Source organism: Macaca nemestrina, chromosome 7 (genome assembly GCF_043159975.1).
Source record: "Macaca nemestrina isolate mMacNem1 chromosome 7, mMacNem.hap1, whole genome shotgun sequence".
Taxonomy (NCBI): Eukaryota; Metazoa; Chordata; class Mammalia; order Primates; family Cercopithecidae; genus Macaca; species Macaca nemestrina.
Window position 1 is genome coordinate 150400745 of NC_092131.1, and position 27378 is coordinate 150428122.

The 27378-nt window shown below is 44.2% G+C and overlaps 1 protein-coding gene across 2 annotated transcripts in view; it reads right to left on the reverse strand.

Moving 5' to 3' along the window:
* LOC105490315 (tropomodulin 2) overlaps positions 1–27378 on the reverse strand; it is a 66709-nt gene that overhangs the window by 36235 nt on the left and 3096 nt on the right. Inside the window, exons 2-5 of one of the 2 annotated variants that reach the window (XM_011755827.2) lie at positions 13435–13629; positions 11650–11806; positions 6626–6748; positions 2839–2925 (exon numbers count right to left, since the gene is read on the reverse strand). In XM_011755827.2, the coding sequence (XP_011754129.2) occupies positions 2839–2925; positions 6626–6748; positions 11650–11806; positions 13435–13560 (493 nt within the window). In that variant the 5' untranslated portion in view covers positions 13561–13629. Of the gene's footprint in view, positions 1–2838; positions 2926–6625; positions 6749–11649; positions 11807–13434; positions 13633–27378 lie in introns of both variants that reach the window. The other variant, XM_011755831.3, reaches the window with a different exon arrangement.

Below are 27378 nucleotides of genomic sequence, written 5' to 3' on the forward strand. Positions count from 1 at the left end.
GTTTTCATTTTAAAAAATGCAAAGTCTCTCCTATGAAAATCAGTGGCGACTTCCCAAAAAATGACATATCTTTCATATGCTCTGATTCCAGTAAGACTTTAATAGCAATGACAGTAGGTTTATTCTCAGCTGAGCAAGCATGGGAGTGGTGTAGCTCTGAGTCACAGTTTGGAAGGCTGGTGTTTCTCAACTGCAATGAGAATTCCCTGGGGCTAGCACTGCATGGAGCCAAAAGTTCAGGAGGCCCTGCAGCAAACTCCAATGTTCAAAATATCCATGGGCAGTTATTGCTGCTCCATATGGACATCTGTCAGACTATACTAACTAGACTTCAGGATCTGAGATACAAATCAGACACCACAATAAGTCTTCACTTCCCAAACTCTAATACCCCTCTGGCCTCTTGATTATACCCTATCCTCCTCTGAGTTCTATTCTGGAGCTTTAGTTTTAAGGAAGGTATGGGAAAAGAAAGGGATAAAAAAGAAGAATGGAAGTTAAGAGATACAAAGGATTAACATCCCAACATACACAGAGCTCCTACAAATCAATAAGGCGACCCAATTAAAAATGAACCAATAATACAATCAGAAGAATCTGTCACTCAACCAAAAATATAAAAAAGTAACTAAGCTCCAAAATAAAGAAAGGAGATACCATTTCATTAACAAACAAGTGTGAAACAAGATAACATCTGGAGTTGGCAACAATGTGGAGGAAAAAGCATCTTCCTACTTCTCTGTAAGTGAGAATGTGATCTGATGCAAATGTTTTGAGAGAGTAATTTGGCATTATCTATTACAATTTAAGATGTGCATGTTCTATGACCCAGCAATTCTATAGAAGTCTTATCTACAAAAATAGCACAGATACATAAAGATATATACTCACGGATATTCCCTGTTCCCTGATATATTACTTGTGACAGCAAAACATGATAAAATGTCCATCAATATGAAAATGGGTAAATAAAGTATAGCATCATCACATAACAACTCATTGTCTATTCATTAAAAGAATCTATTCACGAGCCAGGCATGGTGGCTCACACCTATAATCCCAGCACTTTGGGAGGCTGAAGCAGGAGAGTTGCTTGAGGCCAGAAGTTTGAGACCAGGCTGGGCAACACAGTGAGACCCAGTCTCTACAATAAATTTTAAAAATTGGCCAGGTGTAATTTTGTCTGTAGTCTTAGCTGCTCAGGGGACTAAGGTAGGAGAATCCCTTGATCCCAGGAGTTTGAGGCTGCAGTCAGCCTTGGTAGTGATGCTGGACTCTAGCCTGGACAACAGAATGAGACCCTGTCTCAAAAAAAAAAAAAAAAAAAAGATCTTCATTATCTATCCATTAAAAAAGTTATCTACTCATTAAAAGAATGAAGGAAACCTATAGGTACTGATAAGAGACCACAATTTGAAGACAAGTTAATATTTGTGTGCATGTGTACATATAAACGTCCAGAAGGTTATGCATCAGATTGTTAACAGCAAACATTGTCAGAATGTTATCCTTTGATGCTGAAGCTAAAAAGGATGAGCATTTTTTATCCATAAGCATAAGAAACAAGAAAGGCCAGCCTAGGCAACATAGCAAGATCCTGTCTCTACAAAATAAAAATAAAAATAATTAACTGAGTGTGGTGGCATGCACCTGTAGTCCCAGCTACTCAGGAGGCTGACGGGGAGGACTGCTTGAGTCCAGCAGCCAGAAGCTACAAAGAGCTATGATTGCACCATTGTACTCCAGCCTGGGCAACAGGGCAAGCCTCTATCTCAAAAAATAAAAGGAATATTGCTCATTGTGTGTCTAAATTACCACTATAAATAATATTTCATATATACGCTACTGAGATTAGAAAGCATCTCCCAAGTCTCTATTAAAGTGAATAAAATAAAATTAACCTAAGAAAAGTTGTAATCCTAAAAATGAGCTGGGTGTGGTGGCACACGCCGGTAGTCCCAACTACTCATGAGGCTGAGGCAGGAGAACTGCTTGAACCCAGAAGGTGGAGGCTGCAGTGAGCCGAGATTGTGCCATTGCACTCCAGCCTGGGTGACAAAACAAGACTCCATCTCAAAAAAAAAAAAAAAAAAAAAAAAAAGCCGTAATTTTCTATGAGTTTTCAAAGCATATGGATCACACTGTACTGAAATGACCTGAATATTGGTCCTTCCTTACCCCGGACAGATAAATTTCTTTGGGCAGGGACCATTTTCATCTTTGTACCTAATCCTAGAACATTCCTGACACATAGCAGGTATTTAGTGGATGACTGACGAATGAATGAATAAAAAAGTCTAATTAATTGTTTACTGCTACAGGAAATGGTGACATAGAAGATGGTGGTGTGGAATGTCCTGTGCACGTAAGTCCATGCCAGCATGTCTTTCATGCCCTCTGAGGGAAGTGGGCATTCAAATTCTAATGACAAGCATCTATTACTGAGACAAAAAGACACTCAAATAGAGAAGGGAACTTATTTAAGCTACCATAGTTGATTAAAACATCCTTAGGAACATGAAACTCTGCATTTTGTGATGACTAAGCAATCTCATATCAGCAATTTTTTTTTCATGAATATGGATTATACCATTTAATGCAGACCCACATATCAACAATTTCATCTTCTGACTAAACAGACCTACCAAGAAAGTGTTCTGGGCAACACACACTGATTTGTACTAGTTTCACCGCCAGATGGAGCTCTCATTGTCAGCTGCTCCGTATCCTAGCCAAATGACAGAGTGCAAAGCCTGCAAAAGTCAACAGGCCTCTCTCCTGCCAGCAACCCTGGAGGCTCCAAAGCTTTACAAAACCACAGATTCCACATCAACTTACTTCTGACAGGCCCTTTGCCACCTTTACTGTTGGCTGTTTCTTCATCGAACTTTGGATTGTTGAGCAAATTGTGTACTCCAAGGACAGCTAAAAACAGACAGTCAACAAATGAGCATTATGTTTGGAGAAGCACATGAGGATGTCCACATTGTTAATATGCCCCTTGAAGAACAATTCTTTACATCATAAATGTAAGTCCCTGAGTCCTCTTTCCTTGCACAGTGTGTGGTACATGTATAGTGTTAAATACACTTATTTGAAAACCCTCCTTTCAAGACCACCAGTAATCTTCATGTCTTTCTACATCTCCACATGTAGAACCATTTAGGGTCTGAGCAACGGTGGCCTAGTTATGGCCACAGTTTACTGAAAATCTGCCTAGACCTCCTAGTTAAATAGACTCAACCTTTCAGTTTTCTCATCTGTAAAATGAGAAGGTAGGACTGAGACTAATGATTTTCAAGATCTAACATTATATAGATGACTGCATATATTTTTCCAGAGGCCTCTTTCAATGTCAGCCTCCTCATCTCTCAGTACCAAATATAATTGTCTCTAGAGCTTTCCAGGGTGGGGGAAAAAAAGCAACATCAGCAATAAAAGGTCAGTTATGCGTACTATTTTCAGCTTCCTGTATTACACAGAACTTGCACCAGGAGGCAGCGTAGGATGCAGGAACAACACTGGGGAAGAACGAACGCGGGGCTGGACTGAACCTGCAACTTCTATGCAGATTTCCCTTTGCTAATGAAATTCTAGATGACATTGGCCACCTGGAGAAGGATCCCAGAAGGGATAATATTCTGTTGACAGGTGGCAGAGGAGTGCCTCTGAGATGCTCATCAGCTCTACTGTAAGCTACATATTGAAGGAGGGAGGCAGCTGGCACAGCACAAGGAAGGGCAAATGGTCAGAGCTAGCAAGGACCTGGTGAAGAGGGGGACTTGGGAGCAGTCAAGAATCCTGACTCTGACACATGTTAAACTGTGTGACTTGGGAAGTTGTTAAATGCCTGAGTCTCCGTTTCCTCATCCGTAAAACAGGGATAATAATTATACTTTATTACCAAGATTAAATGACTTTCTATGTGTCAGGCACCGTTCTAAGTGCTTTACAAATTCTTGTTAAATAAATAAGAATTTGTCACTGTGGGCTGGGCGTGATGGCTCATGCCTGTTATCTCAGCACTTTGGGAGGCCGAGGTGGGTGGATCGTGAGGTCAAGAAATCGAGACCATCCTGGCCAACATGGCGAAGTCTTGTCTCTACAAAAAATATAAAAATTAGCTGGGCAGACCGGGCGCGGTGGCTCACGCCTGTAATCCCAGCACTTTAGGAGGCCGAGGCGGGCGGATCACAAGGTCAGGAGATCGAGACCACGGTGAAACCTCGTCTCTACTAAAAATACAAAAAATTAGCCGGGCGCGGTGGCGGGCGCCTGTAGTCCCAGCTACTCAGGAGGCTGAGGCAGGAGAATGGCGTGAACCCAGGAGGCGGAGCTAGCAGTGAGCCGAGATCGCGCCACTGCACTCCAGCCTGGGCGACAGAGCGAGACTCCGTCTCAAAAAAAAAAAAAAAAAGGCCGGGCGCGGTGGCTCAAGCCTGTAATCCCAGCACTTTGGGAGGCCGAGACGGGTGGATCACGAGGTCAGGAGATCGAGACCATCCTGGCTAACACAGTGAAACCCCGTCTCTACTAAAAAACACAAAAAAATTAACTAGCCGGGTGAGGTGGCGGGCGCCTGTAGTCCCAGCTACTCGGGAGGCTGAGGCAGGAGAATGGCGTAAACCCGGGAGGCGGAGCTTGCAGTGAGCTGAGATCCGGCCACTGCACTCCAGCCTGGGCGACAGAGCCAGACTCCATCTCAAAAAAAAAAAAAAAAAAAAAAAAAAAATTAGCTGGGTGTGGTGGCGGGCCCCTGTAATCCCAGCTACTTGGGAGGCTGAGGCAGGAGAATCGCTTGAACTCGGTAGGCGGAGGTTGCAGTGAGCAGAGATTGTGCCACTGCACTCCAGCCTGGGTGACAGAGTGAGACTCCGTCTCAAAAAAAAAAATAATTTGTCACTGTGTCTTTGTGAAGGGGACAGGAGAAGGAGAAGGTGTCCCATTTGATAAACACTGAGGCCATACAACGAACACATCTTCTTGCTCTGGCTCCATGCTCACCAAGTAACTTCTAATTACAATTTGGCTCCTACTGCCAGGTTTTCGTTTTTATCTGTTATCTGTGAATTGGGCTAATGGATCAGTTCCCACCACTTTGCTCCAATCTGACTACTTCCATGTATACTGATAAGATCAGATTTCCAGTCCAGAGCTCCCACAGCTTAGGGCCAGGAACTAGACTCCGGATGGTGACCACACTGACACCCAGCCAGTCTAAGAGGCCCTGTCTTGCAGGTCAACTACCACTCTCTTGAAGAACTTTCTCTTTGCTCTCTATCTGCCACAATAACATGGGCAATACGCCGACACTCTTTCTTATCTAAAACTCAATGGCTGCCAGCCCATCTGCCCATGGGGCTGCCTTCAGTCTTCCAGAAGGGTCCACCCTAAAGAAGATGCTGCCAACACCCCCAGCCAAGCTTCCTTCTGAATTCCTAGGGAACACAGGACGAGGGAGGGAAGCTGAGTAAGGATGAACAAGGACAGTTTTCTATTTGGATTCTCTCTCCAGTTTTACTGTATGAATTTCAGGATCTAGTATCTTCCAAATAATTGGTGTTTTTCTCTTTTTCCTTTCTCAAGGCGTTTCCTGGGAGTTCAAGTTCAGCCTGGCATTCTCCCTCTGGGCAATTCCGGTAGAGACCATGAAGCAACCCCTGGGAGGACCAGTAACCATAACAGGATCCCTCCACAGCAACCCCAGGGCTAAGACCAGTGCGTGCAAAACACCTTCTTCACCAGGTGAAGCAAGTGCCTCAACTCCTGCAGTGGCCAGTATTAAGTTCACAAACATGGGAACTTCCTGACATCATCACAGAAGGAACGAGAATGGAATTGAGATGGCTGGTACATATTAGAATAAGGCTGGTTCTCCTGGGAGGAAAGAGGTGATTATTATATCTGTCTTCCAATGGAATACAAATTATTGCTAAAGCTGTGGATTTGTTTTTAAAGCGCCTCTATCCTGTGGGGATCTAATAACCCTGTGTATGTAGAAGGAAGATCTAATGTATAAATATACTGGTACATGCAGAAAATCTTTCTTGAAGGCTATACAAGACACGAGAGTGGGCCTAGGCAATTAAGGTCGAGAGACTTACTTTTCATTACACATTCTTTTGTACTCTTTGACTTTTTTCTCTCCGCATTTTAAATAATAATCATTATAATCATTATTATGTTGCTATTGTTAAGACTAGAAGGCTAACAGACCTCTTAGCATTTTCTGAATCAAAATGGAACAGTGACCATGGGAAGAACCAGAACTTCATAGAAATGTTGTGATGATAAAATGCCAAATGTGAAAGCTCCTTAGAAAGCAAAAGAGCTGTTGTTTTATTCTTTAAGTTCTCAACACTCCTTCCTATTTGTTTGCTTTAATTTCTCACAGTAACTCTTTGAGTTTTGCGGGATGGGTATTATTTGCAGCTGAAATAGAGCAAAATAACATTTGCTTAGAGAGGTTAAGTCACCTGCATTAAGACTGACAGCTCCATAATGGCTGGTGTCAATCTGCTATTCTCCTACCTACAGAGAAGCTCAAAGGCTGCTGGCATGGGTGCCAGTGAATGCTGGGAGGTCATGGAGCTAGACAGGAAAGTTCCCAGAGTTCAAGACTAACCTGCAAGATCATAGAGTTCGGTGTCAGAGGCACTGGCCAAAGCTTCTTCCAGTTCTGGGTCAAGGGTCACTTTTTCTTCTTTATGAGTTTCTACAGGCTTTTCTTTAGGGATAAAGACTCTCCCTTTAAATCAGAAGAAAAACAAAAATATTGAGTACTACTGCCTTACAGGTAGGGTAAGTAGACTGAGCAGAGAATGCAGTTCTGACCATTGAGACTCATATGATTAAGCCAGTTCACATCCAACTGAGATTCCTGGATGGCCAGGATGGTGCCAACATCGATAAGTCACTGTCAGAGGGAAGGAACACTGCAGGAGGAATCCTGCATTCTGCCACACAGAGATCTGAGACTACAGTCCTTAAACACAGAGGGCAAGGGTGGCTTCTACCCCTTTCCTATTGGCGGTACTGCCCTTTGGTCTGGGCAGGAGAGGTCCTGCCCTGCGTCGTGCACTTTAGAGGACCCCATACTAGTCTTCCTGTAGCTGCACCTCTCCCCTCCAGGGGAGAAACCATGAGGCCAAAGGGATATTCCCATCTAGCATATAGGCCACTTTCTAGACTACACTTCAGGAACCTAGGACCCTGGAATGTCTTGCCCAAAGAGCCCCGTGCCTGCCTCTAGGGCCTCCATAAGCCCCTTCCCATGTCTATCCTCCTGAAGGCAGGTCACGCTGCTGGGTGTGTACCCCCAGGTCAAGGGGAGGCTATTTGTGGGGGAGCCTGGATGAAGCTTGGATATGTGGGCTTGGGTGTCCAACATGTGTGTTTGAGGCCCTGGCAGTATGGGACAGATCAATATCCCTGCATGGAACTCTTGGAAGTCCAAGAATCCTGGCCTTCTGGGTATATCTAAAGGAGGATACAGCATATTTTAATGGTTTGTTAGCCTTTAAATATTTGGAAAATATTTAAATATTTGGCTGGCTTGATCATAGCTAACACATCCACTTCCCACACGTGCACGCAGGACAAGCTAGAGCCATGATCAAAACACCCCAGAGCATTCATATTCCTTTCTAATTCTTCCCAGCTTTTGACTCTTGGTTTCTCTTTTTTGAAGCTGGTCTTACTTTTTGGGCATAATCTTTGAAATTGTTCTCTTCATTTTGATTTTTAGAGTTCCCTAAAGGCTCATCTGGCTCCAGTTTCAGTTCATTGGGACCCAAGTTCTCTCCAGGTCTCCTTGGCTAGGCTGGCTTATCCCACTCCCATGGGAAAGGAAAGGGTCCAACCCAAAGTCAATAACCCTCCTGCATGAGAACTCTCCAGGAGACTTCCCTGATTACAAGGGCTGTGTATTTCTTGTTTTACCATATTGTCAAATGGCTGGATGAGTAAACAGGAGCGTGTCAGAGCTGGGCACTCCAGACAGGAAAGAAAGGCACTGCTTGTGGTCAGTCTGGGGCATCCGGGCAACAAGGTCATTATCACTGACATGCATCCTACTTCCTGCCTTGGGATCACTTTAGCTGCCACATTTCTCAGAAAGAAGGAAAATACACTGGGAAACAAAGTAGGAGGATGGCCAGAAGATAGAAAATGGAAAAAGAAATCAACTAATCAGTAACATCTCAAATACTGGGGTTCATCTCAGACTTAATATTCCTAGTATCTATGGCCTGAAACATTTTCTTTCTGGCCAAGATGATCTTAGGTTTAGAGTCAAAATAAGATTTCTTTCTTTATTTTTTCGTTTTTAAAGACAGGGTCTCACTCCCTCACCCAGGCTGGAGTGCAGTGGTGCAATCATAACTCACCGTAACCTTGACCTTCTGGGCTTGAGCAATCCTCCTGCCTTGGCCTCCCAAAGTGCTGGGATTACAGGCATGAGCCACTGTGCCCAACCTAATATAGGATTTTCTAAGTTCCTCTTTCCTGGTACTAAACATGAGGTACGCAGCTATTGGTATTCAGGAGAACTGCTGATACAGAGCCATTCCTGGAGGTCCAACCAAATAACAAGTTCTAAGCAAAACTCTGCACCACAGTAAAATCTAGCCCAGGAACCTGAGGTGTGCCAGCACATAGTATTCAGCACTGTGGACCTCACTGAGGACCTCATAGCAGCTTCCCGCTGCTCCTGGATGGTCTCACTGGTCCTTCTGGGGGCCCTGCATACTCTTCACTCTGCTCTGCTGCTCTGATTATAAAACTTGCTCCCTGCTCATTTTATTCAATTGTGCTACTTCTCAACCTTCTCCTAAGCTACACTATGCAACCATATACCCTTTTTATATCTCTATTACTCAGACAGCTCCTACGTTCCCAACTCTCCCACCAACCATCTGGAGATCAATCTTGATCATGAGATAATTTACCATAGCCACTCCTAAGACCTCTACACTAAGAACAAAAGATAATAGCTTTTCCCTTATTATGCTGTCACTACTTGATGTTAACTGGGACTTTATTGAAGATTTGACATAATTTTTTTCACAACTAAATTAGTCCAATAGCAACTATGCAGCTATAGAAACAGCTCCATATTTTCACAGTAATCCGTGATTATTTGCCTGGTTTGTAACTGTTCACAATTACTTTATTTATTAATTATTTTTTTGGAGGCAGGATCTCACTTTATCACCCAGGCTGGAGTGCAGTGGCAGGATCATAGCTCATGGCAATCTTGAACTCCTGGATTCATGGGATCCTTCTGCCTCAGTCTCCCAAAGTGCTGGGATTACAGGTGTGAGCCACGGCATGTGGCCCAATTTTACTTTCTTAATGACATTCTCAATGGTGCGTGACCCACTGAATGTGCGCAATACAGAGGGCAGCCTGGGCATTATGTGACACAAGGCAGTAGCACTCTGCCTCATGCCAACTAGGAGCTGGATGCTCCTGCTCCCACTGCTGCAGTACAGATTTCTGAGATGCCATTCACTTGAACCCATGTTTATCAAGTGCCTCCCATGCCAGTTTCTGTGCCAGGATAAAAAAAAGACCCTATCACATGAAAACATGCAAAAACCAAAGTAAATAAAGTGATAAACATTGTTACAGTGCTGTGAAAGCAATATGCAGCTGTCATAGTAGAAAGAAGTGAGGTCAGAGAAAGCCCAAGGCCCTGAAATTTAAGCTGAGACCCTTAGGATGTGAAAAATGGGGACATGAGTCAGAAGGAAGAGTCCATGAGAAGACCAGCCTGAGGGAGGAAAAGAACTCAGCAGGTTCAGGGAAGTGAATGAAGACAGTGGGGCCTGAGGATTAGCAAGGGAAGGCCAGATGCAGGTAGAGAGCTGGATGGAGGCTATATCTACTTTAAAGACCACAGTAAGGATTTGAGACATTAAGAAGGGAAATGCCAAGATTTTGTTTGTTTATTTATTTTAAGACAGGGTTCCACTCTGTTGCCCAAGCTGTAGTGTAGTGGCATGATCACGGCTCACTGCAGCTTTGACCTCCTGGGTTCAAGCGATCCTCCCATATCAGTTCCTAAGTAGCTGGGAACACGGGTGCGCCATCATGCTTGGCTAATTTTTGTATTTTTTGTAGAGACGGGGTTTTGCCATGTTGCCCAGGCTGGTCTTGGACTCCTGGGCTCGAGTGATCCTCCTGCCTCAGCCTCCCAAAGTGCAGCAATTACAGGTGTGAGCCACTGTGCCCAGCCAACATGATCTGATTTGTATTATAAAAAGATTGTAATTGCTGTGAGGTTATCAACAATTCCATTAGAATCTTTGGGGTCGGCCGGGCGCGGTGGCTCAAGCCTGTAATCCCAGCACTTTGGGAGGCCGAGACGGGCGGATCACGAGGTCAGGAGATCGAGACCATCCTGGCTAACACGATGAAACCCCGTCTCTACTAAAAAATACAAAAAACTAGCCGGGCGCAGTGGCGGGCGCCTGTAGTCCCAGCTACTCGGGAGGCTGAGGCAGGAGAATGGCGTAAACCCAGGAGGTGGAGCTTGCAGTGAGCTGAGATCCGGCCACTGCACTCCAGCCTGGGCGACAGAGCGAGACTCCGTCTCAAAAAAAAAAAAAAAAGAATCTTTGGGGTCAAGTCAGCATCTATAGCTGAGGAAGCTGGACAGGCTATTGATAGTCACTCTTCCTCCCAAGGGAGCACAGGGTCGGGAGCTAAGGAGAAGGGTTCCCTATTCTTGGCTCAAAGCTCAGTCCTGGCATGGAAAAACATCTCCTTGCTCCTCACAGCCTTCCTAGCTCTGTCATCCTGTTTCTCTCACTAGACTACAAGCTCCTTGAGGGCAGGGCAGGGTCTTATTTGCCTGTGGTTCTAGCATCTGGCCACAAGGCTCTGCACAGAGGAGGCACTCAGTAGATGACGGATGCATGAATGACTGCACTAAACTTTAATGGTAGCCTCTAAGGTTAGAGGTGCAGTGCTACAGCCATCCTGGACATGGAGCAGAAAGGCCTTGAGGGACTTCCAAAGTTGGTAAAGCACCAGGCTAAGAGAAACACACCAGTGCCTAGGAAACTCTCAGGCATGACACCACCTCACATTTTCAAAACTTTCTTTGGGGTTTCAGATTTTTTCAATAAACTAATTTGAGAACCATCACACCCTAAGCAGTTAGCCTATATATTTGATCATGTTTCTTTTTTCCTTCAATGTATTCTCCCCAACTCATCCTCCCCCGACTAACGGCATCCTATACCATAGCGATACATATATTACAACTGATGAACTTTCATGGAGACATCATTATCACACAACGTCCACAGTTTCCATTAGGGTTCACTCTTGGTGTTATATTTCCTATGGGTTTGGCCCAGTGTAGAATGACATGTGTCTCACAGCCATGATTCTTTTTAATACTGAATCCAGTTCATGGGCTTATTTCCCATTTCCAGGACAGTTCCCTTGCTTGACCCTCCACAATAAAATAAATACTGAATCCAGTTCATGGCTTATTTCCCATTTCCAGGACAGTTCCCTTGCTTAAGCCTCCATGACAATAAAATAAAAGAGATACTCTTAATTAAGAGTGCCTCCGTTCCAAAAAAAAAAAAAAAGAGTGCTTCCGTTCCAAGATGCTCTGCCTGTGGTCCTTACCTTTCTTTTCTCCAGTAAAGGGCACAAAGTCCTCTCTGTCTTTCTGTTCCAAAGCCTCCTTCTCCAGGTACATGAGGAGGTGCTCGCGGTCAAAGGGGCCGGTGGCTGCCTTCTGTGTCTGGTCTTTCTGTCGAAATCCAGCTGGTAGAGTGGCACTCTGACAAGACAGAGGTGTGAGCAGGAAGGAAGATGTCTGCCGGCCTGTACTTTGCTACTTCCTCTTCCACCCCTACTCACTATGTGCTGGGGAAGCAGGAGGGATACCTACGCAGAATGCACGTGTGAGCTGAGGGCTGGGGGCTCTGGGACGTCTCTGAGGCCTTACTTGTTCTAATGTTCTGGGCTGACAGGGGGCTCCCAATGAGCTCAAGCAGCGCAGGGATGGCTAGAGCAGTCTCTGAGTCTTCTGAAGCTGCCTCCTAGAACACGGAGGCAAAAGACCTCTTTCCTTGTAGATCACGCTTAGGTTTGGCTAGGGCTGCAGCCAAGGAGCTTCCAGGCAGAAACCTGAGACTCTAACAAGGCGCCGACATGGGGAACCCCTCTCCTGCAGAAGCAGCCAAGCTGATAAGGAACTATTACGATGATATTAATGCCTGCTTGATAAAACTTTGCGATTCCTTCCTTAAGTTAAAAAAAAAAAACAGAATACCTGTATTTTTAAAAGTAAACACCATATCCAAAGTATCTGATGTATCAGAATGCCGTATACATAATTTTGTTTTAGTTACATTTTTATTTATAGTAAAATTACTATTTTGGATGCCTCCAATTCTAAGTTTAAGATCATACCAGCAGGTCTGAAGAAAGTGCTTGCTAAACAAACAATATAACAAGAGACTTAGCTTTTCAAGAACTCATAAAAATACTGGAAACTCCATTGAAATGAACTTGATACCATGATTATAGTCAGTCTAATCTATTCATTGTTATAAGTTCATCAAAGAGTTCACATTATTTGTGCATTTGAAAGAAATTAGATATTTTTTAAAAATCTGCATTTGGGGTCGGGTGTGGTGGCTTATGCCTGTAATCAAGCACTTTGGGAGGCTGAGGTGGGCGGATTACCTCAGGTCAGGAATTCAAGACCAACATGGTCAACATGGCGAAACCCTATTTCTACTAAAAATAAAAAAATTAGCCAGGCATGGTGACATGTACCTGTAATCCCAGCTACTTGGGAGGCTGAGGCAGGAGAATTGTTTGAACCCGGAAGGCGGAGGTTGCAGTGAGCCGAGATCATGCTACTGCACTCCAGCCTGGGTGACAGAGTGAGACTCTGTCTAAAAAAAAAAAAAAAAAAAAAAATCCGCATTTGGGGTTTAAAACCTGGTTTAAATACCATCTCTGACACTTACCAGTGTTGAATCTTATATAAATTACCTCTCCATGTCTGTCTCCTCATTTATGAAATGGGGATAATATAGTTTACCTCAAGGGCTTCTGTGCCCAGAGAAATGTATGACCCAGAAAAACTCAGTAAGATTTGCCTCTTTTCCTCTTTCCTTCTTTTTCCCCTGTCAGACTAGTCCTTTCTCAACCAATGGAAAATATTTCCCCCCATTTACATTAGGCTGTTTTTTGAGAAATACATTTGCTGTATCACACTGTAGTGGCTATGAGGTTCTCTATGAATTTGTAAACACAAGTGACCCAGAACCAATCAGAGGAAGAGAAGAAAATCTGCATTCAGAGCTAAGGGCTTTCTACCATTGTTTAAGGACCAAGCCATGCCATTTATCCATACTATCATCAACCACTCTGCTTCAGTTCCATGTCACTAACCTCGGGATCTAGGTCATCTAGAACATTTTCCAACTGTTTCAGTTCCTCTTCTGAGAGTTTGCCAAGAAGCTCATCTTCATCAATGTTCTTGTATTTCTCCAGCTCTTTTTGAAAGGGGAGTGCCATGGCTTCTTATATGCCTTTCTCATGGGCCGCGCACATTTAAATGGTCCAGTTTCCTGAGACTTTAGATTACTGCTAATAAAAAAGAAACACAATAAAAAAGAATCTCCATTCTGTAAATAAGACTTATTAACAGGAGACAGAACTATCCTCCAATGGAGCCTACTGTATTGAACGAATAATTCAACAACAAGGTAATATTCCCTTCATTTGCAGAGCAACCTGACAGCTTACAAAGTGTTTTCACATACTTCACTTATCTTGATCTTTACAACAATCCTGTGAGGTGCCCAAGCCGGTATTATCATTCCCATGTTATAGATGACGATTCTGAGGTGAAGGTGGCCTAGTGCTTTGCTTGAGGTCACAGAGCTGGGATGGGTGAGCCCCGCCTTCTGATTCCCAGCGTAGGGGGTGCTTTTCCATTATACTACTCGGCCTTCCCTGGCTCTCCACAGAAAAACAGGGGAGAACAATGCACTAATTGTAAGGCAGTTGTAAGAAGCATACTTGTGTCTTTTCAGGGAGAGAGTGATGTGAAGAATACAAAATGGGATTCATTCAGGAACGAGAGTTTGGAACGTCTATGTGAGAAAGCATTGTCCAGTAACTCCCCTGCAATTAAACTAAGTGCGATTCTAAAATCCTGGCCACATGAGCACTCTCTCTATTTTTCTCCTGGCTTTGTCTTCCATTCTATTTCTAGTCTCATTTCCTTTTCGTTCTACCTATTCATTCTTTATACCCCCAGACCGTTCTTCTCTCAACCCTTATTTTTTATATTACTTCACTTCTAAATTTTCACCCCAAATGCAATTTTTACTCAATCCCTTCCTCCTTGCAGAGGATGCTACAGATCTTCCTTAGAAAGATAATATTCAAGAAACAGTAATGTACTTCACTGACTGTATTTCTCCTTAGGAGGTATTACCACCAATCACATCTTTCAGCCCAACAAATATTTGTTATATACCTACTATTTGCCAGGCATAGTTCTAGAAAACAGAAATACAAAGATAAACAAGATATGCCCCCTTTCCCCAAGAAGATCACAGCTTAGTGAGACAGGCACACAAATAGCAATAATGGCATAAGCATTAGGCATAATGTATAAAGTAGGTTTAAAAATACATGAGGAGGCCGGGCGCGGTGGCTCACACCTGTAATCCCAGCACTTTGGGAGGCTGAAGCAGGTGGATCACCTGAAGTCAGGAGTTTGAGACCAGCCTGACCAACATGGTGAAGCCCTGTCTCTACTAAAAATACAACAATTAGCTGGGTGTGGTGGCATGTGCCTGTAGTCCCAACTACTTGGGAGGCTGAGGCAGGAGAATTGCTTGAACCCGGGAGGCAGAGGTTGCAGTGCTGAGGTGGTGTCACTGCACTCCAGCCTGGGTGACAGAGTGAGATTCTGTCTCAAAAAAAATACATATATATATTTTTATCAAAATGACCCCTTCCCCAAGATCACAGCTTAGTGAGACAGACACACAAACAGTAATAATGCCATAAGTATTAGACATAATGTATAAAGTAGGTTTGAAAACACATGGGGAAATAATCACTAAGTAGGGGAAGTTTGAGGGGAAACTGTGAAAAAGAGGTATTTAAGCATTGAAGGAAGAGGTCATAAGGTGGACACGGATGGGCAAGTGTCATTCTAGCAAAAGGGAACAGCACAAAGGGGTACAGGATAAGACAGTAAATGATATGCTGGTAGAGCAGGCAGCGTGGCGAGAGAGGGGGATTCATGGAGGAAGGGAGAGGAAAGAACTAAAGACGAAGATGGGACATCTGTGAAGGGCCTTCCTTCCACGCCTTGCTAAGGGACCTGGACTTTATTCTGTTGGGAATGGCAAGCCACCACAGCTTCTTAAAGTAGGGCAGTGATCTGAACACGCCAATCTTTTTTTATGACTTCAAATCATAAGAATGAAGAATGAGGCCGGGCGCGGTGGCTCAAGCCTGTAATCCCAGCACTTTGGGAGGCCGAGATGGGCGGATCACAAGGTCAGGAGATCGAGACCATCCTGGCTAACACGGTGAAACCCCGTCTCTACTAAAAAATACAAAAAACTAGCCGGGCGAGGTGGCGGGCACCTGTAGTCCCAGCTACTCGGGAGGCTGAGGCAGGAGAATGGCGTGAACCCGGGAGGCGGAGCTTGCAGTGAGCTGAGATCCGGCCACTGCACTCCAGCCTGGGCGACAGAGCGAGACTCCATCTCAAAAAAAAAAAAAAAAAAAGAATGAAGAATGAGTTGGCATGGAATGAGACTGGCTGCAGGTGGGCCTCTTAAGGGCTAGTAGAATAGTGTTCCCTTTCCTTTGTGAATTCAACTGCTCACAATGTTCAGGTTTGTGGTTTCTGTGTCGATACTCCTTTCACATGCAATGCAACGCTCTTTTCCATTAGCTCACCTTCTTATTTATTAATATAGAGGTAGGGTCTCCCTGTCGCCCAGGCTGGAATGCAGTGGTACCATCTTGGCTCACTGCAACCTCCACCTCCTGGGCTCATGTGATCCTCCCACTTCAACCTCCAGAGTAGCTGGGATTACAAGTGTGCACCACCACATGCCAGACTACAGGAATGTGCCATGATGTCCAGCTAATTTTTAATTTTTTTTTTGTAGAGATGAGGTCTCCCAGCCCTCCGTTTTTTTTTTTTTTTTAGGCTTTAATGACTATATTCTAGTAAACAAACAAACAAAAATCCTACTAAAGTCAGAGAAACCAATTGGATCTATACGCTTTGTTCTGGTGCCAACTACCACTAAATTATTGCATCACACAGGACAAGGATGGCCCTTATCCATCAAATGAATTGGTTGAACTAACCTACTTAATGGATTCTAAAATGCACACTTTGCCACATTTAACATTCTGAAATTGAGATGTGTCTTAGAATTGATGGTGTCCTACAATTACTGTTGTCCTAGCAGTAGTAAAAATGTACTTGTCATTGCTTGTATCTCAATATCAAAAGCACCAGCTTCAAAACAGCAGAGTGGATGTCAAGGACTTGGAAGGAAATCCCAGGGACAACTGTGGAATACTCTTTCAAAATTTAGAAAGCAGACAATTGTGGGCAGGTGACAATGCAGGTATGTTTAGCAGAACTCCCAAAGAGAGGTCCAGATTAGGATAGTTCCACATAATTACAGAGTGAGTTTAAGTACCCAGTTCAATGACTTTTAGTTTTAGTTTTGTTTTTTTACAGATTTTTAAAATTACCACTAGATGGCACAGAGGAAATTATTATGTAGAAAAGAACCAGATATGGATGAGTAAAATAGTGATATAAAATGTTGGACTCTTGAGTATGAAGAAGTTTTAAGAATATCAACCAATGAATGCATTTCACTTGCATTTCCCCTTTTATGTATGCACAGGAGAGATATGTGATTTTAAAAATCCATGTATATTCATAGCACATTTATTTGTAATTGCCAAAAACTGAAAACAATCTGAATGATAGTAAATGAATAAAAAAACCAATTGTGACCAGGTGCAGTGGCTCACGCCTGTAGTCCCAATGCTTTGGGAGGCTGCGGCAGGAGGATTTCTTGAGCCCAGGAATTTGAGACCAGCCTGGGCGACACAGTGAGACCCCATTTCTACAATTTTTTTTTTTAAATTAGCTGGGCATGGTGGCACATGCCTGTAGTCCCAGTTATTTGGGAGGTTGGGGTGGGAGAATTGCTTGAGCCAGGAGGTCGAGGCTGAAGTGAGCTATGATTGCACCACTGCACTCCAGCCTGGGCAACAGAGTAAGACCCTATCCCTAAATAAAGAAATAAAAATAAATTGTCGTATATCCACAAAATGGAATACTTCTCAGCAATAAAAGGGAATGAACTATTGATGTACACAAAACATGGATGAACCTCAAAATAATTATAATGAGAGAAAGAAGACCAAAAAGAATATACACTGCAGGATTCCATTTATCTAAAATTTTCGAACATGTAAACTAGTCTATATGACAGAAAGAAATCAGAGCTGCTTAGGCATGGGAGAGAGGTGGGGGGGCAGATGAGAGGAATGACAGAGGGGCATGGGGAATCTTTTGGGGATGTTACATATGTTTACTATCTTGATTGTGGTGATGGTTTCACATATACATGCATATGTCAAACCTTATCAAACTGTACACTTGAGATATGTGCACTTTATTATATGTCATTTATACTTCAGTAAAAAAGATTTCAAAAAACCTATGTGGAAGTCGAAAACAGCTCTTTCAATAAAGTAAAAAGTATTAATTTTTGTTGAGACATGGTCTCACTCTGTTGCCCAGGCTTGAGTTCAGTTGTATGTCATTACAATTCACTGCAGCCTTGACCTCTTGGGCTTAAGTAATCCTCCCACATCAGCCTCCTGAGTAGCTAGGACTACAGGTGTGCACCACCATGCCCGGCTATTTTATTTTTTTATTTTTTGAAGATACAGGATCTCACTATGTTGGCCAGGCTGGTCTCCAACTCCTGTGCTCAAATGATCCTCCCAGCTTGGCCTACCAAAGTGCTGGAATTACAGGTATGAGCTACTGTGCCCAGCCAAAACTTCATATTTTTAAGAAAACATATTATATTGTGGCCGGGCGCGGTGGCTCAAGCCTGTAATCCCAGCACTTTGGGAGGCCGAGACGGGCCTGATCACAAGGTCTCCTGATCACGAGGTCAGGAGATCGAGACCATCCTGGCTGACACGGTGAAACCCCGTCTCTACTAAAAAAAATACAAAAACTTAGCCGGGCGAGGTGGCGGGCGCCTGTAGTCCCAGCTACTCGGGAGGCTGAGGCAGGAGAATGGCGTAAACCCGGGAGGCGGAGCTTGCAGTGAGCTGTGATCCGGCCAGTGCACTCCAGCCTGGGCGACAGAGCGAGACTCCATCTCAAAAAAAAAAAAAAAAAAAAAAAAAAAAAAAAAGAAAACATATTATATTGTGATTGCCAGCCTTTTTTTCTTAGTGGTACATAAAATACTGGAGAGTTTTATAATCAATGGTATCTTAGAGTTGTTAAGATTCTATCTGAATTTTTTTATTTTTTATTTTTAAAGACAGGGTCTCACTCTGTTGCCCAGGCTGGCTTGATCATAGCTAACTGCAGCCTCCAATTCCTGGGATAAAGTGATCTTCCTGCTTCAGTCCCTCGAGTAGCTGGGTCTACAGGTGCATGTCACCATGCCCAGCTAATAAAAAGTTTTTTTTTTTGCAGAGACGAGGTCTTACTATGTTGCCCAGGCTGGTCTTGAACTTCTGGGCTCAAGCAATCCTCCTGCCTCAGCCTCCCAAAGTGCTGGAATTACAGGCATGAGCCACAGTGCCCAGCCTCTATTTGGATTTCTATTGCTGGATTCTGTAACTAAACCTAAACTCCCCATTTTTCTCTAAAATAGACTTGTTGTCTAGATTAATCTACCAGTCAGACACTCCCAACACTCATATCAGCTTCAGATTCTCCCACTTTTTTCTGAGTCCAGCCAGTCAGCACCTCCTGCAGGTCCTTACAGTACAACATTTTTCACACCACCCCTTTTTTCCACTCTTGTTTCAGCCTTTTGTTCCTTCATGCCTGGACTACTCTGATTGCATCTTGAAAGATTTCTGTTTTTCCCTGTAAGCCACCCAGAACACTATAATTGGATCATTTTTCTCAACACTGCTAACAAGCCACTTCCCTGGTTAAGAACTTACAATGGCTCCCTCTTGTCTACAGAATGAAATCCAGACAATCTAGCTCCAAAGCTCCCATGATTTGGCTTTAACCTGCACTTCCTGTTTTCTCTCTCATTAGTTTCCTGGGGAGCCCACTTCAGCTAAAATGGTTTATTTGCTCTCTGTGGTAGGCAGAATCACAGCCACCTAAATATGTCCTCCTCCTATTCCTCACATCTGTATGTTACTTTACATGGCACAACAAATGAGTTGTGATTAGATTAAGGATAAAGGATTTTTTTTCTTTTTTTGAGACAGAGTTTCACTCTTGTTGCCCAGGCTGGCGTACAATGGCACGACTTCGGCTCACTGCAACCTCTGCCTCCCAGGTTCAAGCAATTCTCCTGCTTCAGCCTCCAGAGTAGCTGCGATTACAGGCATGCACCACCACACTCAGCTAATTTTTTGTATTTTTAGTAGAGATGGGATTTCACCATGTTGCCCAGGCTGGTCTTGAGCTCCTGATCTCAAGTGATCCACCCACCTCGGCTTCCCAAAGTGCTGGGATTACAGGCGTGAGCCACCATGCCCAGCCCAGATTAAGGATTTAAAAAGAGAAAGACCATTTTGGATGATCTGGGTGTGCCAACGTAATCCAAAGAACTCTTAAAAGATGGAAGAGGAGGGCAGAAGAGTCAGTGTCATGCAATTTTTTTGCTTTGAAGATGGTGGAAGGGGCCATGAGCCAAGGGATGTGGGCAACTTTTGGAGGCTGGGAAGGGCAAGGACATGGATTTTCCCCTAGTGCCTTCAGAGAGGAATACAGTCCTGTGACACCTTGATTTCAGTCCAGTGACATGTGTTTCAGACTTCTAATTTCCAAAACAGTAAGAATAAATTCGTATTGTTTTAAGCCACTGGATTTATGCTAATTTGTTACAGCAGCATTAGGGAAGGAACATACCCTCTTACCCAAATACTTCCATTTTCCAGGATGATTGTTCTGGCTGTCTTCTGTTTGCCCCTCCACATCCACTCCCCTGCTGCTCCAGGAAGATGATCTATTTAGACTGTATCAATGGGTTCCCTTCCTGTCTGGCCTGTGTTTGGCCCACAGGAGGCACTAGCAGGAAACTGGAGAGCAGGGGAGGGGGAGGTTGGGTCCAGAAGGTCACATCTCCCAAGAGACAGCCCTCTCCATACAGCTGCCTGCCCCTGGCTGGCCTCAGGCCTTGGGTGGTCAGGGGTCCTTGTGGCAGCTGGTGCCAGAGTTCTGCCTTGTTGGATTCCCTAAATCCTCCCCCTATCTTTGTAAATAGCCTCTTTATTAAAATTTTCTCAAGTTACTCAGTTTGAGTGTATCCCCTGTTTCTTGTCAGGATGCTGGCTGATATAATAATATTACTTGGAATGCCATTCTCTATTCTCATGGCCTATGTATGCGCTCTGCTTTGGAGACCTGGCTCAGATCCCGGTTCTGCAGGACCACAGAATGTCAGAACTGAGAGAGGCCTTAAAGATTGCTCAATCCAGCAACATAGATGGTTTTTCTCCTATTTCTCTGACCATTTCTTTTTGGTCTCTTTTAGTAATTCTTCTTCCTCCACCTTAAATATTGGCATTCTTTAAGGTCTCATCTTATAAATTCTTCTATTTTCATACTATATATTCTCTCTGGAGGAACTCATGTGCCTCCAAATTTTTAATTATAATATATATCCAGGAGACTCCAAAATCTGTATCTTCATCCTAGACTTTGTTCCTGAGGGTTAGGCCCCTATATTTCTATCTATCTGATCCACATCTCTCCTTGGCTGCCTCAGACACCTCAAATATGTCAGAAGTGCTCTTATCATTTCCTCCTCCAGAATGCCCCATTTCAGGAAATTGGCCAAAAAACCAGGGAGCCATCCTTGACATCTTCTCTCGTCTCTTTTCCAGCCATCAATCACCAAATCCTGTCCTTACCTAAACGTGCTGAGAATCCACCTACTTCACTCATCTGCATTGCCCACATGTCAGCCCTATCCCCTCCTGATCCATTCGTCATACAAATGGCCAAAGTGAGCACAGAGTTAAACAGCTCTTCTCTAGTTACTTAAAATCATCCAGTGGCTTCCGCTGCCTCGAGGATAAGGTTCAAATTCAGTCTGTCTTTCTGTCATTCTCATCACCCTCATCCTGCGCTGCACTCCCCATCTCCTCCTGGCTCCAGCCTCCTGGCCCACTTCCAATGCCTGGATCGTGCCTTATGTTGTTCTCTCTGCTCAGAACACTCTCATACCACTCCCGTCTGGCTGACTGCTATCCTACTCAGCCGCTGGTCTCATGCAAGCTTCACTTCTTCAGGGAAGCCTTGTTTGGACCTGGAGACAAGGTCTGGGTCACTCCCCATCGCCATGCTACCCCTTTAATCACATCTGTTCTTGGCTTTATTACAACTACTTGCTTTATCTCTATTTTCCTTGCTAATCTCTGTGAGGGAGGGGGGCTGTATGAGTTTTATTCACTGACAAAATCCTGACTCCCAGCACTGTTCTTGATCTGAAGTAGGTATCCAATAAATATTACATAACAAATGTCATGTGAAAGAAATGAGCTCAAATGAACCCGCAGGTCCAGGGCTCATTCCACTCTATCCACTGCCTCCCTTCCCTGTGATGGAACTTTCTGGATCATCTAAGCCCACAGAAGTTTCTTCTTCCTCTAAATTTGTATGCCTACATCACCAATTTGATGTATCTTGCTATCTTTTCATGTATGTTATATGTATGGTTCTCTCTCCAGCTATACTACAAACTCCCAGAAGACAAGTACCATGTCATAACTCAGTAGGAAAATACATTAATTAATTAAAATAACATGTTAATACTATGTAACAGTAGCTGTTAAAACAAACTGCCTATGTTGTGTCAATGTACCACGGGGTCTCAAAGTCAGAGGAGAAAAAAACCTGCATCCTCCTGGAGCACAACTTTGATTTGAAGATTTGGGGAAAAGCTAGTTGTTGTTGTTGTTGTTGTTGTTGTTGTTATTATTATTAGAAACAGGGTCTCACTCTGTTCCCCAGGCTGGAGTGCAATGGTGTGATCCCAGCTCACTGCAGCCTTGTACTCCTGGGCTTAACTGAACCTCTTGCCTCAATACTCTCCCCACCTCCCTTGACTGCAGCTGAGACTGCAGGTGTGTGCCACTATGCTCAGTTAGTTTTTAAATTTTTTGTAGAGATAGGGTCTCGCTACATTGCCCAGGCTGTATTTTTAAAAAACAAATATAGAAATACTGGGAGATGACTTTGGGAGGCCAAGGTGGGCGGATCACAAGGTCAGGAGATCGAGACCATCCTGGCCAACACAGTGAAACCCCGTTTCTACGAAAAATACCACAAATTAGCCAGGCGTGGTGGTGGGTGCCTGTAGTCCCAGCTACTCGGGAGGCTGAGCCAGGAGAATGGCGTGAACCTGGGAGGCGGAGCTTGCAGTGAGCCAAGATCGCGCCACTGCACTCCAGCCTGGGTGACAGAGCAAGACGCCATCTCAACAACAACAAAAAAAAAAAAAGAAAGAAAGAAAGAAAAAAGAAATACTGTGGAGATGAATGCAGTATTCTCATAGCTTTTAAAGTCAAATCAAAGCTTTTCCAGCTCATGGCTGGTCTGCTTTTTCCCCCACCAAGGCTGCACAAGGGCTCCCATTTGTCTTCCCTTCCTGTTAGCAATGCTGCAGTGGGAAGTTAGCAAAGCACTTTTACAGCCTCACCTCCAGCAGAGTGTCTGTCCCATGGCAAGCATTTAACATGCAATACGATGCTAATGTACATGCTGGAGTGAAGCAAATGCCTAACAAGGCTTCCAGGAGTCCCAGTGGGCAAGTACAGGAGCCAGTTAGGAAAATGGAAATGGGATTAAAGACTTGAGCTGATGTAAGTATGACTTGGGCCCTTAAGTAACTCTTCCTATTATCCAAATATACAAGCCTTGGGAATGAAAAGAAGGAGTATGGTTTTTTCATTTTTTTTTTTTTTTTTCTTTTTTGATGGAGTCTCACTCTGTGGCCCAGGCTGGAGTGCAGTGGCGCCATCTCGGCTCCTGCAAGCTCCACCTCCCGGGTTCACACCATTCTCCTGCCTCAGCCTCCCGAGTAGCTGGGACTACAGGCACCCACCACCACACCCAGCTAATTTTTTGTATTTTTTGTAGAGACGGGGTTTCACTGTGTTAGCCCGGATGGTCTTGATCTCCTGACCTCATGATCCGCCCGCCTCGGCCTCCCAAAGTGCTGGGATTACAGGTGTGAGCAGGAGTATGGCTTTTTTTGCTTCTTATTCCACTACCTTATTTGTATAACTGTGGTATGAAAGAGGAAAATCAGAAACAATGTGAAGTGCTCAGGCTTTGAGCCTGCCTATACACAAAGACAGAACCAAAGCTGAAACAACAAGCGATCCTATATATTAAACCCAAAAGAAACCAAAGACTAACTTTTACAAAAGAGTAAACAGGCTGGGCTCAGTGGCTCACGTCTGTAATCCCAGCACTTTGGGAGGCTGAGGCAGGTGGATCACGAGGTCAATAGATCGAGACCATCCTGGCCAACATGGTAGAACCCTGTCTCTACTAAAAATACAAAAAAAAAAAAAAAAAAAAAAAAAAAAAAAAAGTAGCTGGGCGTGGTGGCATGCGCCTGTAGTCCCAGCTACTTCGGAGGCTGAGGCAAGAGAATTGCTTGAACCCCAGAGGCAGAGTTTGCAGTGAGCTGAGATTGCACCACTGCACTCCAGCCTGGCAACAGAGCGAGACTCCAGCTCAAAATAAATAAATAAATAAATAAATAAATAAATAAAATTTAAAAAAAAGAGGAAACAAAAATTACTCTTCAAAACCTAGTGAGGCTGAGTGCTATGGCTCACAACTGTAATCCCAGCACTTTGGGAGGCCAAGGTGAGAGGACAGTCTGAGGCCAGGGGTTTGAGACCAGCCTGGGCAACATAGCAAAACCCCATCTCTACAGAATTTTTTTTTAATTGGTTGGGCATGGTGGCACATGCCTGTAGTCCCAGCTACTTGGGAGGCTGAGGCAGGAGGATCACTTGAGAGTCCAGGAGTTCGAGATAACAGTCAGCTATGACTTCACTGCACTCTAGCCTGGGTGACAAAACAAGATCTTATCTCTAAAAAAAAAAAAAGTAAAACAAGTTTAAAAAACACAGTGAAAAATTTTTGATTTTTTTTTAGAGATGGGGTCTTGCTCTATCACCCAGGCTGGAGTGTAGTGGCATGAACATGGCTCACTGTAGCCTTGATCTCCTGGGCTTGAGTGATTCTCCTGCCTCAGCCTCCCAGGTACCTAGGACTACAGGTGCGTGTCATATGCCCGGCTACTTTTTGTATTTTTTGTAGAGACAGGGTTTTGCCATGTTGCCCAGGCTGGTCTCAAACTCCTGAGCTCAGGCAATCCGCCCACCTCGCCCTCCCAAAGTGCTGGGATTACAGACATAAGCCACCGTGCACAGCTGTAAAAAGTGTTTTAAATGGGCAAAACAGTGCCATCAATCACCTAGGAGTATGTATATATCTAGGAAAGCTACAAAGGACTGCTGATATGACAAACACCACATTGGGAGCGGGTAGAATTTGATTGGAGAAGGGAGTCTTGGGCTTCAATGGTGCTGGTGATGCTTTATTCCTAAGTGGAAGAGGTCAGTAAATGAGAGGTTATTATTCTTTTTTTCTTTTTTTTTTTGAGACAAAGTCTCGCTCTGTCACCCAGTCTGAAGTGCAGTGGCACAATCTCGGCTTACTGCAACCTCCACCTCCCGGGTTCAAGCAATTCTTCTGCCTCAGCCTCCTGAGTAGCTGGGACTACAGGTGCACACCACCATGCCCAGCTAATTTTTGTATTTTTAGTAGAGACGGGTTTCACCATGTTGGCCAGGATGGTCTCAAACTCCTGACCTTAGGTGATCTGCCCACCTCGGCCTCCCAAAATGCTAGGATTACAGGCGTGAGCCACTGTGCCCGGCAGAGGTTATTATTCTTTATTCTTTTTTTTTTTGAGACAGAGTCTTGCTCTGTTACCCAGGCTGGAGTGCAGTGGCATGATCTTGGCTTACTGTAACCTCTGCCTCCTAGGTTCAAGTGATTCTCCTGCCCAGCCTCCCAAGTATCTGGGACTACAGGCGCGTGCCACCACGCCCGGCTAAATTTTGTATTTTTAATAGAGACGGGGTTTCACCATGTTGTCCAGGCTGGTCTTGAGCTCCTGATCCACTTGCCTTGGCCTCCCAAAGTGCTGGGATTATAGGCGGGAACCACCACACCCAGCCCTCTTTATTCTTTTTAAAATATCTTTAATATTTCATAATTTTTTTTTTTTTTTTTTGAGACAAGTCTCGCTCTGTCGCCCAGGCTGGAGTGTAGTGGCCAGATCTCAGCTCACTGCAAGCTCCGCCTCCAGGGTTTACGCCATTCTCCTGCCTCAGCCTCCCGAGTAGCTGGGACTACAGGTGCCTGCCACCTCGCCCGGCTAGTTTTTTGTATTTTTTAGTAGAGACGGGGTTTCACTGTGTTAGCCTGGATGGTCTCGATCTCCTGACCTTGTGATCTGCCCGTCTCGGCCTCCCAAAGTGCTGGGATTACAGGCTTGAGCCACCGCGCCCGGCCCAATATTTCATAATTTTAAACAATTACTGCACTGATTTTCACCAGAGCTAAATCCACATTTTCTAAAACTAGTAAATTAGAACAGAATCTGCATATCAATGTATCCTCCAACAAAACATGAATTGATCCTAGATATTTAATTCATTTCTGGCTGCTGGGCAAATATAACATGGCAATGGCCTGTGTTTTGTAATGTAGCTATTTGAAGATGAGCCAGTTAAGTTTGTTTTATTTTAAAACAACTAAAAGGCTTCTACGTATTCTGGGAAATACTTGCAGAGGATGAAGGACAGAATGAGGTGGGGATAGGAGAAATCTCAATCAAAAATATGGTACAGTAATGGGAAGGAACAAGCTGAAAGAGGAATGAGGAACAGATCTTACTAGAAGGCAGAGCTCATATTTCCCAATCTTACAACACAAAACTTGCCAAAGCTTAAATCATACTTGAAAAACAAGGTGCCCACTAGTGACTGCTCCTGTCCAAGGTTAGAAGAACACAGAAGACTAAAAGCACGGGCCTTGGAGTTAACCAACCCAAGGTCTGATGGTGCAGATACGTGTGCAGTGACAACCTCTCCAAACCTCTGTTCCATCCTCAGTAAAACACGCAAAGAACAGTGCTTATCTCAGAAGGCTGAGGTGACACTTAAGGTGACCACGTACATATTAGGCACAGTGTCTGGCAAGCGCAAGCCCTCAGTCAAAGCTATTTCTCTTTCATCCTTGGTTATGGAATAATCTCCTTTTTTGGGTGTTCTTTCCCTCTGTTTTCCCCATCAAGATCTGCTGAATATAAAGAGGCAGAACCTGTAAGAGCTGCAGGTCAGTGTTGCTAGGTGTAGAAAGCCACCATAGTGTAAGCTGGCCAAGCTATGAGATAGATTTCCACCTGGGCAGGAAGTAGTCAAAAAGCCAAAAAGTCTTGCTGTTTGCCCAGCCTGCCTCTTGGTTTCCAATTCTCATGGCGGGTCCTATTTCCCGCTGTTGCCTTGTTCCTGTGTTTCGCCTTCTTTTCTGTTTTTAGAGGAGTTCCTGTTTCTTGACCTCTATTTATCTCCTTGCCTTCCACTTGGAGATCTGTGCCTTTCTGGTTTTTAACTGCCTGTTGCTTTTAACCATGTCCTTCCTCTTGCCTTTGGGAATTTATAGGCTTCTTCTAACTTCCTGATTGGCACCTTGTGTTTCCTGCTTTTTGTCCTTTGATTCACGTGCCCTCCTTTCTTCTGCTTGCTTATGTGGTCTTTGACTCACTCATCTTGTCTCTTTCTTCGGCATTTTATACCAGGTAGGTTTTGATCCAGGCTTTGTTATGACTTATGGATGCTGCGTGCACCCTGACTTGTAAGTGCTTACCTAGATGATGTGCAAAACATTTAGCAACTGGTATAAAATGGACACTGCCCAGTCAGAATGGTTGTTTATCAACAATGAGAACAGTTGTCCCCATGCACACTGGCTGAATAGCAGCCCAGTTCAAGGGACCTCCTGGTCCTTTC